Source organism: Odontesthes bonariensis, chromosome 13 (assembly GCF_027942865.1).
Source record: "Odontesthes bonariensis isolate fOdoBon6 chromosome 13, fOdoBon6.hap1, whole genome shotgun sequence".
NCBI classification, from domain to species: domain Eukaryota; kingdom Metazoa; phylum Chordata; class Actinopteri; order Atheriniformes; family Atherinopsidae; genus Odontesthes; species Odontesthes bonariensis.
Window position 1 is genome coordinate 30,504,778 of NC_134518.1, and position 15,007 is coordinate 30,519,784.

The following is a 15,007-nucleotide window of genomic DNA, read 5'->3' on the forward strand; positions in this document are numbered from 1 at the left end:
TGTTTGAAGGGGTTAAAGGTCAATACAACCTGACAGATACATTTATGTGCCTTTTAAATGGCAAGCACTAGCAGAAAGGGTGGAGAAGAGAGCTAACGTGGGTGGAAACAAGCATTAAGGGAGCTTTTCGTTCATGGAGGAGGATTAGACGCCTCTCACAAGAACTGGAGGATGGATTCACTCCAGACCTTTTTTTCTAGTTTCTGTTCTTCCTTTCACCTCTCATTTTTCTCTTGTCTCATGCCTCTGATCATTTTCTGTCCTACCTTTCTTCCTCTCGTCTATATATTACTATTCTCCAGGATTTCTTAGCTGTGTACTGTTTAACCCTTGCAATGACAAGTTTAATCATATTTGATCTTTTGTTTTATAGTATTTAAATATGGCAGGAAAGTTACTTCCATTATTTCTGTTTGTCTTTAGGAGCATCTGAGCAGAATCTGCCGTCTGTTCATCTAAAAACCTTGTTTATCACATATGATGTGTACTCTGGCTTCAGCAACAATCCTTTCTTGCTCTGGCTGAGAGATAGTCAACTTCAGTTCTGCTGGGTTTGAAAACATGTCTATTATCTATTTAGTTTATATTCAAATTATCTGCCTTGACACTCATGTTTCTGAGAAACTGCACTGCTACTCCACCAATAGAAAGAGATAAACAAACTTCAGAGCCGAGCTTGTTCCTCAGTGGTTTATGGAAACCAGCTTTTGCATTAGAGTTAAACTGAGAAACTGCAAGGCACAAACTTGGAATCTACAGAGAAACATTTCAGGAATGTAAAAGCTACAACATGAAATGATCCGACAATGACCAAGTGAAAACCAGTAGAATATAAATGGCAGGAACTAATGAGAACTAAAGTGGAAGGTGAGGAAGTCAACAAAGCAGGTGTGACAAGTAAAACTCTGCTTTACCAACAAGGTAAACCAGAACACAGGAAAATTATAACCCACGGATCATGACAGTTATGTCATACTCTAATGTCTCAAACCTACCGTAATTCATTCACAAATTTTATGCCTTCGATTTATTCGTGTCAGTTTAAAAGGAGAAATTCATGCTTGTAGATTAATTTACAAACAAACATAACAAACAGAAATACATTTTGTGATTTACAAATGTCACCAGACATGTAGTTCTACGATCAGGAGGCGAGAATCAGGCTGAGAAAATCTTATGCAGTGGGGCTTGATTAGTTTGGCCACTGTTTATATAGATTGGGAAATACAGGGATATAATTCCATTTAAGAGTTGACACCTTTGTGAAACTGCATCTCAGCATTTCCAGTGAAGAAAATTAAGCACCATTTCTCAAACTGTGACTTTTAACACAGCCTTTAGGCATCCAATAAGCTTTTGTTTACTGTCATGCAAATGTTACTGTATTCATCCCCTGGCGATGAATTAAATTAAAACATGCCCTCCCCACAAGGTCAGGGTGGAAACCCACACTCAGGACAACTGGAACAACATCAGACAAGAGCTGAGCTCTTCTCACTGTCCTACTGTACATTTCATTTCACCAAAAGGCTCACCTTGTTACGCACAATAGTGACAGCCGACAGCCATTCTGGGGTGGAGGAGCCAACCTGGAACACACTGACAGTCTGACCCATAAAGGAAGTCAGTGTTTCCTGATCCTGGTGGGAAAACTGAGTCAAGAAGTGGATCACAATGCTCAGCTGTTCGATTACAGAAGCAGCTAAAATCAGACTGCAGTTCAGAAAGGCACCTGTGACGTTCCAGCCTAAGAAAGAAACAAACATGAGGTGGACTCATTTTTAATAATTCTCTCATAATATTTGTTTCAATAAAAGCAATTAGATACAGCTTCTTTAAGCCATAATGATTTGATCAAAGACCAGCCTCAAATGCCCTCCCATTAATATAAATGTTAGGCTTTGAGGAAACGGTGAGATCTGAGATCTGTTCTCAAAGCAATTAAAACAACTTGTCAACCATTCTTCTTCTGCTTATTCTGAATTCTTTGTTCAGTAAAGAGAAACACTGCAACACAGATAAAGGAAAAACTTGTGTCTCTTGCATCTTATTTTTGGAAACATCGCCCCTGAGAAGCTTTGCTGTCTCTGTCATCTTAATATGGTGAGTCACAGCCAGCACTGCTCCAGGTGTAGATTTGAAAGAGAACGGCAACATAAAGAGTTTAATGGGCGATACATTCTTGGGTTTAAGTTTGTGACAGAATATGATTAAAGAGGGAAAAGAAGAATTTAATTGGCTTCATCCTTTTACTGGCCAGAAAAATATTCACATCTATGTTGAAAGAAACCAAAACAAAAACACAGCTTAACAAAAACTCTGCATTTGAGCTACATGTTATAGTCTTTAGATAATAAAGATTATAAAATGCTAATCTGACATGTGAAGGATTCACTGGAATATTTGGCTACACTGATTACTACAGGCTCCTCTTTGAGGGATGCAGTGTTACTGATTGTCAACACTTACACACCAGTTGGTAGATTTCTGCTTCCACTTGTCTGTATGAAGATTTATGCCTTCTCACCTCTCCGTTTTAGTGTCATTTACAGTTGTGTTAGTTCCTCTCCTCTGTTGCACCTTGTATGTGTGTGTGTGACAGATGTAGAAAAGTGCCATCAGCGGCTGTGTGGCTGTGGGTGCCTGGATGTGCTTTGGAATCCAAAGCTGTTAACCTGTGGGAGATCTGTCAAAATTAGGAACTTTTAGTTGATGCACTTACAGACCTGCCTCTCTCTGTGGATTTAATGCTAATATTTTAGTATGAAATGTAGAGTTATGTGTACATAATTATAGTTTAAGAACACATATACTGTACATATTGATGGAGGTGTTGGAGCTACATGTTTGTGGTTGGAAGATTAGCAGATATTTTCCTTCCTTCAACATATTCGGGCCCCCTTTTTAATTTTTCTTAAAAGCAGAATGTACCTGCAGCGATGGGCTGCCAAACTTCAAAAAATGGGGAAAAAAAGGGAATTAATGATGCAAATGACACACCGTTGATTCGAGACTATTATGGTAAATGACTATAATCAGCTGAAATGATTGTTATCAGTGGATTCTGTAATAATTGTGACAGGTCCAACCTGCAGGAAACACCAGTTGTAAGAATAAGATTCTGTAACATTATCTTATGCCTAATAAAATCACACTTTTGTAAATTAATTATAAAGATTAAAATCATTTAACAGTTTAATGACCGTCTCAAACATATTGGCCAAACTTCCTCAATCCAGGATGCTTAAAATATATATTTTTTTGTTTGTTTTAAGTAACTAAAAGATGTCTAAAACATGATGTCAGTCTAGAAATAATTTAAACAAAAGTTGCTCGCAATGTCAGCATGGCGTCAGTCTACAGTCAGATATAGAGGGAACAGTGTGGGATGCCACTGTGCATGTCTTTGACACATTCTTCGTGCTTCAACCTGACAGAAATTATTTCCCAGGATAAATATACTCTGCTTCTTTTTGTTGTTTGCCAAGTAAAATTTCATATAAAGCCTGGTGCCTCATGTAGTGCCTTATGTGATGAGCACACAATCAATACTGCATTTTAAAGAAGAGAATTAAGCAAAACTTTGTGCACGAATGACGATAAAGAGTTTAGCTTTGAAAAGTCAAGATAACTTCTTTCTAAAATGAAATACCCCACAGTTATATCATCTTGATACAAAATCATATGTCACTGTGTACATCTGTTGTATGCTGTGAGATGTGAGTGGGTGAAGCGTGACAACAAAAGCAACTTCAGAGGCAGATGTGTGAATTGTATTAATTTGTAGCACGCCAGGCACAATTTTCATTCTCAGTAGAAGGTAATCTGCTGGATGAAGGAAGCCACCATGCATGTTAGTTTCAGCAAACATCTCTTCATGTTTGTTTTCTCTGTCTCGCTGCAGATCTTATCGTCAAACTGGCAAAGGACAAGTTTGGAGCCATTCAGACGGAATATCAGAAGGTAACTTTGAAAGTGTGTGGTGAGATCATGTTCTGCTGTGCTTTCCATCCACCTTGCTGCATGGCTTTCTGATTAGGTGTATACATGTATTTCATAAACCACATAAAGAATGTATCTCTGAAACAGTCTGCGGTCTGCCAAGGCAATACCACATTACACTGACACACAGAATAGATCATAAGTGCTTCAAGCTAAACATTTGTATTTATGCACAGTTTGTCTTCTGCAACTCTTTAAGACTTTTAAGATTTAAATAGGCTGAATATGTACACTTTGACAACTGTGTGCTGCTTCACAGTATGCCACTATGTACATTGCATGCTTTCTGTTGTTTTTTCATCACATGTTGATGTTTTTGTGGCTTTGCTGTTTCTTTGATGCTGCATTGCCTCTGTCTTCTGCATGCCCTCTTCATCTGATCTGGCCCTCCTCAGCCAGAGAACATAGTGCTGACCCTTCAGGTAAAGTCTGCACACTAGACTTACTGTTCACCCCGCTCCCTCCACCATCATGCCCCTCTGTATGGTCACCAAGGGTGCACAATTACAACTGATGTAGTCAGCTTGTTGTTGTATTCTTTTTTAAACATAAGAGATATATTGAGTGATGGTATAATTTTGTTTGTTAAGTTATAATTAAGTGTTGACATATCAGTGGTTTGTTGTGCAGCTGTATGACTTTAACCCAGCCATCCCGTCCACTTCACAAAACCCACCTTTCAACTTGGCCATACCTTTTATATCATGGCTTTCCAAAGAGAAATGTTTTTTATTTCACTGATGAGCAACAATGCTGACTGGATAATAAAAACATATTTGATACTTTGATGTTGATCATCAGGGTTGAATAAGCAGCATGTTAAAGGTTACTCTGAAATAGTAACTTTTGCTCTCTAATGGCTGTGGTGCCGTCATTAGAACACCGTGTAACACAAACCAGAACATCCCCACAACTGTTATATCAAACCAAACAGTGAAGGTCACATCATGACATTTGTAAACTCCAAGAGCTCTGCTAAACTTTTAACTGTAACAGTTATCAATAATGTTGTTTAAAAGTATACAAAATGTTCGGTGTCAAATCTGATTAACTCTCGTGTGTCTCAGCACTATTTGTTCTGTTTCCACCCAAATCACAACAGGTATAAACCACACATGAACATATCCAGTCTCACAGCAGAACATGAGATAGTGGCAACACTTTATTTGGTGGTTTGTGTCTTCAGATCTACATAAAGAAGCCCAGTGCAACAGTATATTGGGAAATAGTTGCAAAACATTTCGTTCTTTAGAGGCTACAAAGTCCACATCTGGAGGTGGAAATAGTTGGAGGATGGCACTACACACACACTTATCACGCTGAACAATTGAGATTGAGTTCTGTCCAAATACTGATGTTTAAACGTACATTAAGGCGAGGAGAGGAGAGGAAAGTTTAGGTAAGAAAACATCATGGCTCGTGTTAAGATAGACTGTGATAACAAATGGATTCCTGGAATCGGGCAACACCACCTTGGGTAAACACACAGAACAGGCTGGACGCAAGAACCGCCATCCTAATGAAATACATACTTCGAAAGTAATGCTGAACGGCCCAAGTAAAAAGAAATAACTTAATTTTAGTTAATCAGCACGAATACACAGTTTTCTGTAATTGTTCTGTAAGATAGGGCTATGTACACACAACTGATCTTTCGAAGGCATACATTTTGTCAGTGCATAAGTGAAGTGCTGAAATATTTAATTGTCATTTAAACAATATCAGGAGCAAAATGATTCAGTCTTTTTTTATTATTATTGGCTCCGACAGTCTCCAATAAATGCAAAGCAAATTATTCATGCTCTAAGCATTCATACAACTGATTTACATCTATCAGATGTGTTAAAAGTCTTACTGAGGTTTGCATGATGTAGTCTTTACTCTTTTGAGCCTGAATGTCATCATGATTTATTTATAATAATATAATATATTAGTATTACCATAGTGTATAAGAGTATAATAATTGCTATTCCAGCTCAGGCATTAGCTTACAGTGGATGAGTTTAGAGTAACAGCTTTGTGCTTGAAGACATTTCAGCATGCCTCATGGCTGCTGCTGGCATTAAATCTGATCAAAGTTACAGTAATGCCCGTCTCAACTACTCAGACATTGCCGCCACCACATCCTCCAGTGTGTTCTTATTGGAAGGGCACCTTCCTCTTTTGGGCATTTGCCAAGATAAAAACTGTAGTCCAAAAATAGTCGGAGCCACGGGCACTTAAAGAGAATTGGTGAAAAAAAACGGAAACATTTTTGACCTTTTTATTTTTTGCAAATATTGGGCCGTAACAACAGAGCCCGGAGCAGAATGAAAATGCGTGCATTTAGATTTGCACATTGACATCATGACAGGCACACATGTAAACTAACAAATGCAGAGCATCTTTTTCTTCTTTTGTTGCTTCTCTGCATTGATATTCTAGTTTCCTTTTTCCTCTCAGTTTCCAGTTATCCAGCATTCATCCACATTTTCAGTTCTTGAGGTCAGAGAGAACATGATAGACAAACATTTATCTTTCGATGTTTTGTAGAACACAGCCATGCAATCATTAGCACAAGGAATGTGGATAATCGTCACTGCCAGGGATTTGCACAAAGATTTGCAAATCCTACCTTAGTCAAATTCAGATGCTGTGTATCTCTTTTCTCCCTCTTTGTTTTACTTTTTAACACATTTGTAATGTTGAAAAGATAAAGCTGCACATCCCTGGAGATGACAGAGACGATTTATGAATGCGGTTAAGATTAGTGCAAATCAGCAAAGAGAGCAGTTCATTCAGGAGCAGCAAGAGCAGCACTGCTTTGATCTTTTCATTACAGAACATCACAAAAATGTACAGGGGTTAAAGGAGTTACCAATCCCCAATTCAACTTTGCCTATTTCAAAATCCGATGCTGAGTGCAGACTAGATAGGGAAAGGGGCAGATTAAATAGGAACACTGTGGTACATGACAAGAGGTGACAGATATGCTACAGAAAACATGCCAGAAGCAGCAATTTAAGACTCGCTATGAACCAGAAGAAATTTGAAGGAAAGCTAAATGGGTCACTGCAAATATTTCTAATATTCAATAGCAATCCAGGTTATTTAGGCTTTGTGAGGACAGATGTGCAGATTTCATAGGTGACAGGCAGAATCCAATTTCACACAGTATAATAAAACAGTCAGCATTGCTCCACCCTACTGTGTTAACAGGCTCTGTCCATGCAATCTAATGTTATAGCCCTTTTACACCCAAATTGGCCTATATATGTTGATGTGTTTCACAAAGTTTAAACAGCCTAAAAAAGAAAAATATCAAAAGCATTAGATACTGCTGTTCTGTGAAAGCCTCCGGACATTTGCACAAGATGTCCTGGTGTTAGTGCCTTGACAAACAAAAAAAACGATCACAGCAAACAGAGTTCACGTAGGGGTTTGGTGGGGTAAAGTCACACGACTCAGAAATGCAAGGAATAAAAGACCTAGGTTCAAGACCACTGTGTGACGGCCATTTTTGCATTTTCTGCTCATTCACTTCCTACTTAATTTGTTTTTCCACCTTTTTTATCCCAGTTTAGTTAGATTTCCTAACATTATCACAACCTGATTTGTACCTGATGTGAGACGCACACTCACTGAGCACTGTGGGATAGCATAGATCTATAAAAACTAGATATTGATTACGGATTGGTATTTATTTTGGTTTTTAACGTAGTTTCTGAGCACATCTGTGAAAAAAACGATTGAGATGAATATAAAAATTCATGAGATAAACTATTTTTGTGCCAATATATATGTCCCACCTTCAGAAATGGGCTCTCAAGTCTCACACATTGAGCGTGACAGTCACGCTTTTGGGTCTTTTGTCACGCACTCCCGCTACACCTTGTATTTCTCAAGCTGAAAAAAAATTATAATATAGATTTCTCTGGCGCGCAGCTATCGCTACGGAAACGGTAGGAAACAAGCATGTCTCCCATTATTCTGGGCAGAGCCGTTATTAATAGCAACAACACTAATAATAACATTTTTAATGATAGACCCCCATTCCTGTGACCCGTCCAATGGGGGGGAGATGTCACTCTTGCCAGCATTCAAAACTTGAGAGCCCTGCTTTTTATATGCTTCTTAATGTGTTTAAATGAATTGACTGATTATCTTCCTCTCTATAAAAGTGTAATTTACCTATCGATACATTATGAAGCAACCAGTAGGAACAGAATTCTGCATATTTAGATGAGCTCGCTGATGCTAGAATACTAAATACATGTTGTAAATAGAACTGAGTCAACACAAAGTTGCTTGTAGGTATAACAAATCTGTCCAGATTAACCCAATTTAATTCCAAATCAGCAATATATAAAATTTCTCTTGTTTCTAACAAACAAAATTTCACATAAATCGGTAAATATACGACCGTATGTGGATTGCATCAATGTACATCAGCTGGTGAAGAAGCAACGAGGTCTAACCAAAACTGCTTGGTTAGGGTTACAGAGACAAGTGTCACCGGTGTAAATAAATATTTTTACTAGGTTTTACTAACCTCTTACACAATTTACTTCTTTCTCACATCAACAGAACTGTTAAACATAACAATCACCCTCAGATTATCACATTCTGTTCACTGCTTATACTTCTCTGTTTGTCTTCAACTCACAGGTACATGTAACCTAGATGGATGAAACAGAAAATTAGGCTCAAAGACGCTTTTTTTTTTTAACTTTATCAAATCTGGTTTTGATTTTCGAAATGCAAATTTCTCACCTAACGATACTTCAATTTCAGCCACATATCCGCAATTATAAGGTTTACAACACATTTACTAAAATCCAGTCCTGATTAAAGAAAGATTATGTTTTTTGTTTCATAGCTTCTGGAGTTCTTCCTCTATAATGAACTGAAACTGGCTGAGTGATATACTGTACCTCATTTTTGTTAAGTGTTGAGCTCCACTGAAACAGATCATTTTCTCAGTTTAAGGGCTGATTTGTCTTATTTCAGAGAAATCTGTTTTAATATTCCAGCTCAGTCTAAAGGACTTCTGTAGATCAATTTTTTTTGCTTTGTAGTCAGTTTCTATTGAAGCAGGTTTTTCTTTAGAAAAGCAGTCTTTCCCCTTCATTAGACAGGGAAAAACTGCGCTACAGGCTGCACAGAGAGTTCAGATTCCTTTGAGTTTTTCTTCCATCATCCCTCGTGTGTCAAGTCCTCTCAGTGCATACTGTTAAGACACGTGTGCAGAGAAACACCTCTAAGAATTGCTTCAGAAAAGTCTCAACAGATTTTTTTACTTGCAGTTTCAACTTGTATTTTTTGTATGTGAGAACAGTTCTGAGTCTTCGTCTTTTTTTATTGTATAATGCATTTAAAGAGTCGATTATTGAATAATTTAAGATATGGAAAGTGAGTCTCCCCTGCAGTGAGTAGTGTTATGCAATGTTTTTATTGTTTATAGGCAAATCCCTTTTGGATAAAGAGTAGAGAGAATTTCCAGCAGTATCCTAACTGATATTTTTAGAGTTGTTGCTCATTTTATCCTTGGCCTCCTTGTGTGTGTCCTCCCCTCTCCTCCTCCTGTAGGCCCTTATTAATCTATCCATTCTTTTCTCCCTCACTCCCAAATTTCCCCAATGTTACATTCTCATGTTGTTTCTCCCACCTTCGTTATTTCTACTTTCACCTCCAACATGTTTCTCATACAATCTTTCCTTCATTCTTCATCTCATGCTTCTTTTCATTCCTTTTCCACTGACCCCAGGCCATCTACTACGAGATAGGCTTCCTGGTATGTGCTGCAGTGGGCCTTCTGTTTGCCGTTCTCATGCCGATAGTCGGGCTCTTCTTCTGCATGTGCCGCTGCTGTGACAACTGCGGTGGCGAGATGCACCAACGCCAGAGGAAGAACGCAGACTGTCGGCGTGGCCTGCTGGGAACGCTACTTTTCTCCACCTCACTGGTCATCACGTGAGTGTGACACATGCACAAACATGCACAAATGTTACACAACATGCAAAGCAATCAGCTTACAAGCAAACTGGTCATTCTTAAGTGTATATTTGAATATATTCTTATATTCAGATTGTTTGTGAGATATGCCTCTGTCCTGGACAGCGTAGTAGCTGTGCACATGCAATCATGCAAATACAGTATGTATATACACACTCCAGACCCACACCTCTGGTCAAACACACAGTCATCAGCCGTCACCATCCCCCATGCTGTATGCTATATATAGTAAAGTCCTACTGTAGATTCTATGTGGCAGCACCCTTCATACTTGTGTTCAGTCTAAGCGATGGACACAATAACCTGCAGGGAATTCTTCCTGAGAGCTTTCACTCACTGTGAAGAAACTTCTTCATCATGGCAATGCACATATAAAATGCACACAAACCCCAAATAAAAACCAGAATACACTTAGAATTTCATGATTTGCTGTGATCTTCTCCTTGAATACACATTTTTCAATGTCAGTTTCCTCTTCAACTGATCAATCTCCTTGACATTTTTTTTATATCAATCATAGAACTAGTGCAGGTTCCTTCAAGTCTTTTTGTATTACTGCTTCTTCACTTCTCCAATTTATGTGCAAATTATGCTCATGACTGATATGACTTCTGCTAGTGTAATTAAATGTTGTTATTTCCTATTTTAATAAGGCCAGGTTTGTTGTAATCTAAAACTTTAAAGGTGATAAATCATGGAAAATTAACTTTTTTCTACCCTCGGGAACATCTATTTGGGTGTCTAAAGTCACCAGCACGTGTAATCTCCCCAAAAACACCACTCTGGCTTTTTTCGTTAGTTCCCCTTCATTTGACAATTTAAGAAGCCGTTACGGTTTTTATTTCAAAAGTACGTCACTCCTTAAGTTCTCTCCACTTCTTCCGCTAAGCCTTTAACCTCTGAGCTCCGCCTGCTCACATCCACCCTGCTCGAGCGATGAAGCCAGCTTTTGTTGAAATGTTCTCATGTCAGCTGTACTGATCAGCATCCACCACCACCAGCAATGGAGGATATAAGAGCCCAGTGGGTTAACTATTATTGAGGATACTGTTCCAGCAAGAGTTAGCTGAAGTTCAACGCTGGATTGAATAAAGAGCCACAAAGAGGGATCAGTTCAAATATGAGTATCTGTGAAATAATTCCTCATGGTTTGTTTATTTACATGTAGCTGCTGACCTCACCAAAAGGGTGGGGTTGAGCACTTGCTAAGTCTCCACCCCGAAAACAGGGTCAGTTTGTTAAAAAGGGAAAAAAAATATGTCACCTTTGTTGGAAAAAAAGTGTTTCTAGTACAGGTCAAAAATGAAGGTCATTGTTGAAAATTATTTTCTGTCATATTTGGTAGTGGTGAAGGTTCCAGGAAGATGAATAACTTAGATGAAATTTCATTAAACTAATTCAACAAAAGCAAAAGTGCTGCTGTAGAAAGTACAGATAGAACTGGACTGATAAGGGGAAAACACTGGCAACAATTTAGTTCTGAACAAAAGAAACTGAACCCACGTGTGAAACAAAAGGAAGCAAAACTCAACATGTAGAAGAGTTGAACAGTTGGTTCTTTATTTGACAGAAGATACAGTCATGGCTGCTCCTGTCTGAATCAGTCAGTAAAATGACAACAGACAAGACTGCTCCGTGCAACTTGGTTAAATAAAAAAAAAAATGAACAAGTTCTGCAGGTAAAGTTGAAACTTTATGACATCGAATCCGTATCCACAGTCTAAATCGTTCTGCCCACAGATTTAACTGAAGTCATGTGATCACAAGATTAGTTGTGCATATGTTTTCTTCTGAATGTTCTCCCACAAAGTTCTGCTTTGATGCTTTCGTTAGGGAGATGGTTCACTTGTTTTTAGTGTTCATCAATACTGCTATCCATTTAAAACATAATATTAATAATAGATGATTAATGTATTAGTCGATCGTCACCCTAATTATGCCACAATCTTTCAGGTATTTGATTAGTTATGCAGAGTAGGAAACATTTAACAATGATGCTATTTATTTTCTATCAGTGCGGTCCTTTGGAAAGCATAAATCTTTAATAATGTAATATTATCAGATTGCTCCCTCCCCCTCCTACACATACAATGGGACAGAAAAAATGGGATGCTATTTCTATTCTCGGTTGTCATTATTTCTGACAGGAAACAATCATGACTTCATTTAATACAATAAAGATACACAGCAAGATTTCATTATCTACAATTGCTTCAAACTATGAAATGCAAGTCTCAAGAGAGTTTTTACTCTGAAAAAGTTGCATGCTGGGAAGCTTTTTTAATATACCGACGATTTGTAGAAACTTCACTAATGATGCAGTAGTTTGCAGTTCATCCATTTGAATCAAAAGGCTGCAGATTAGAAGAACAAGTGTGTAAGATCTGAACTGTTCCGACATCAAAACTGAGTCATGTAATCTTCAATTTAATAGAGTTTGGATTCATAATGAGTTCATCATTCTTATTAGATGTTATATGGTGATGGGTTTCATTTTCTCCTTCATCTTGGATAAGTGGCAAGTTAGACAAAGTACGAAGAGTTAGGGCTGAGTGATTAAGGGAAAATAATGATTAACCGCTGTTGTCAAAGAGTTTTAGATGATACCTCCAGCGATGCTCAACCTGAACTATATTTTCAATCACACAATCAATCCAGGACAACACTGACAGCGTTGCACATAATTAAGGTGGGTTGACCTTTTAGACATGACAGGCAAATTAAGATTAGTGTAAGCTCTTTGAGGTGTTGGCACAATGTAGCAAAAGAACACCAAAACAGATGTGTTGTAAAATAATGACACACTTTTCAGAAAATGGGCAACAGAAAAATCAATCTTCATTCTGCTCTCATTTACAGTCTGGAAAAGTAGCCTCAATTTAAAAGCTTTTATAGAGCTGTGTTTGGCTTTTATACTCGGCTGAAGGAAACTAGAAGTATACTTAGTTTGATGGACTCTGACTCTCTGTCTTCATGTTATAAGAAATTCCCAAGCAATATCCTAGCAGCCCAGATGCAAGAGTCTGAGAGCATCCTCACAGTTATTAAATCTCCCCAGCTACCAAGCAGAGATGCAGCAGAGGATCTAATGAAGCAATTACAGGCTGTGGAGGGAAGCACTGAGCCCAGCAAAAGACTGCTTTTTACTGCACAAGAAAGCTGACAGCCAGGAACAGAGGAGTGGCAGGAGTGACATTTATTTTCAAAGAAGTGTTAAGATCAGATTAAGGGGAGGAAGACATGCAGGTACGTTGAGCACAGTGGAAAGGCAGAGGATAAGCTGACAGACAATGCAACAAAAACAAAGTGATAAAATATCAGAGTTTGGCACCACATACTCTAACAAACGGTACAAGACCGAATACACTTATATTCTTTTGGCCTTATATTCCATGATAAGCAGTCGTTGCTGGGGAGTTTTCACAGAACCTTCCAGAGATTACTTCTTACCTCAGCTTTGTGGGCAGAGGTCAGATTTTTTTTAGTAACCCGTTTATCAAGTATGTGACCTTTAGATAGCTTATTATATGGGATCCCTGAAGAGTTCAGTATTCATGCATTAAATGTGTGTGCTGCAAATTGCACTCAAGGACACCTTGGCTTCCAAGCAAATTTCTTATTCATAGGCCAGCTATTTTTCAATGCCATGGGCTATATATGTTGGCATGCAGATTACCCTGTCAAAACTCAACCTGGCATAAAGGCTCATTTACCCCATGAGAAATGTCAAACAAGCTCGACATGTTACCTAAGTTCTGAGTTTTTGTGATAACATACTATGTACCCTGATATACTGAAACATAAGTGAATGCGTTTTCCTATTCTGATAAGCAGAGAGCAGTCACAATCACCTCTGAATAATACTCATGTCCAGTGAAAGCACAGCAAAGCAAAAAGACAGCCATAGGATACGCAGAACCGCCTCTCTTTCTTCTACATAACTGAATTTAAATTCAACTGTGACAGGTGGACTGCCAAGAACCTCCAAGTTTGAATAAAGTACCCCAGAAATACTGAATTGCCTTGTGGGTCTACATTGCTCTTGCCTGTGCTTTAAGACCATTCATCCACTTTCCCAAAAACATCAGAACTGGTCAAGAGACACATCCATTTTTGACGATGAAACTATATTCTTTGATAGCAACTGAATCTGAAGACTAAGGCCAATTTAAAACTTAAAAAGTGAGTGTTAAGTCTGACAGCAGGGCAGGTTTGGACCTTTGAAATCACCTTTGTAGTGGATGAAATAATTACACCATGTCACTGAGAATGAAATGAGAGTTGGGAGGATTTGTTAACTAACAGATGTTTTACAGCCCTGTTTCCAAAAAAGTTGCTTTAATATACAGTCGATATGTTCGATCTGATTTTTTGGGGAGTTGGGACAGGAGTATGTTGAACACATCACAACCCTCTCATTACACAGTGAGGGTCTTATAACACATGCAGAACATGGTTTGATGTTTTCCTGCTGATATACAGAAGGTCTTCCCCTAAATGTCAGCACATGTTGCTCTAAAACCTTTGTAAATATTTCAGAATTAATGGTGCTTTTACAGATGTGCAAGTTAGCCACATGTGTACCCACGCACCATCACAGATGATGGGTTTTGAAATATATTTTGATAACAAGCTGGATGCTTCTCTTGTTAAGCCCTGAGGATGCGGCATCAATTATTTCCAATAACAGAATATCAGACCACAGTTTTCACTATGCATCAGTCCTTCTTAAAGGAACACAGGCTCACAGAAGGAATAAGAGTTTCTGCATTTGTTTATACAGTTTAGAATCTTTTTTTCTGTTTTTGACGCAGCGATGAGCCATGTTCGGTGAGAATGGGATTCAGACACATCCTAAGCCTATGCAGTGATTTCCACAAATTAAATGCATCTGGTTTTAATGCAGAGCTGGATTAAAGATGACAGCCATTCGCAGATGGTTTTCAGTCTTGTCCCTCTTGTGTACAGAAATGTATCAAGATGATTTGAATCTTTTAATGATATTTTCAGG

The 15,007-nt window shown here is 38.3% G+C and overlaps 1 protein-coding gene across 12 annotated transcripts in view; it reads left to right on the top strand.

Moving 5' to 3' along the window:
- prom1a (prominin 1a) overlaps nucleotides 1-15,007 on the top strand; it is an 81,636-nt gene that overhangs the window by 25,828 nt on the left and 40,801 nt on the right. For 11 of the 12 annotated variants that reach the window (XM_075481918.1, XM_075481912.1, XM_075481911.1 and 8 more), the window contains exons 2-3: nucleotides 3,905-3,963; nucleotides 9,749-9,954. In XM_075481918.1, coding sequence (XP_075338033.1) covers nucleotides 3,905-3,963; nucleotides 9,749-9,954 — 265 coding nt within the window. Of the gene's footprint in view, nucleotides 1-3,904; nucleotides 3,964-4,397; nucleotides 4,425-9,748; nucleotides 9,955-15,007 lie in introns of all 12 variants that reach the window. The other variant, XM_075481922.1, reaches the window with a different exon arrangement.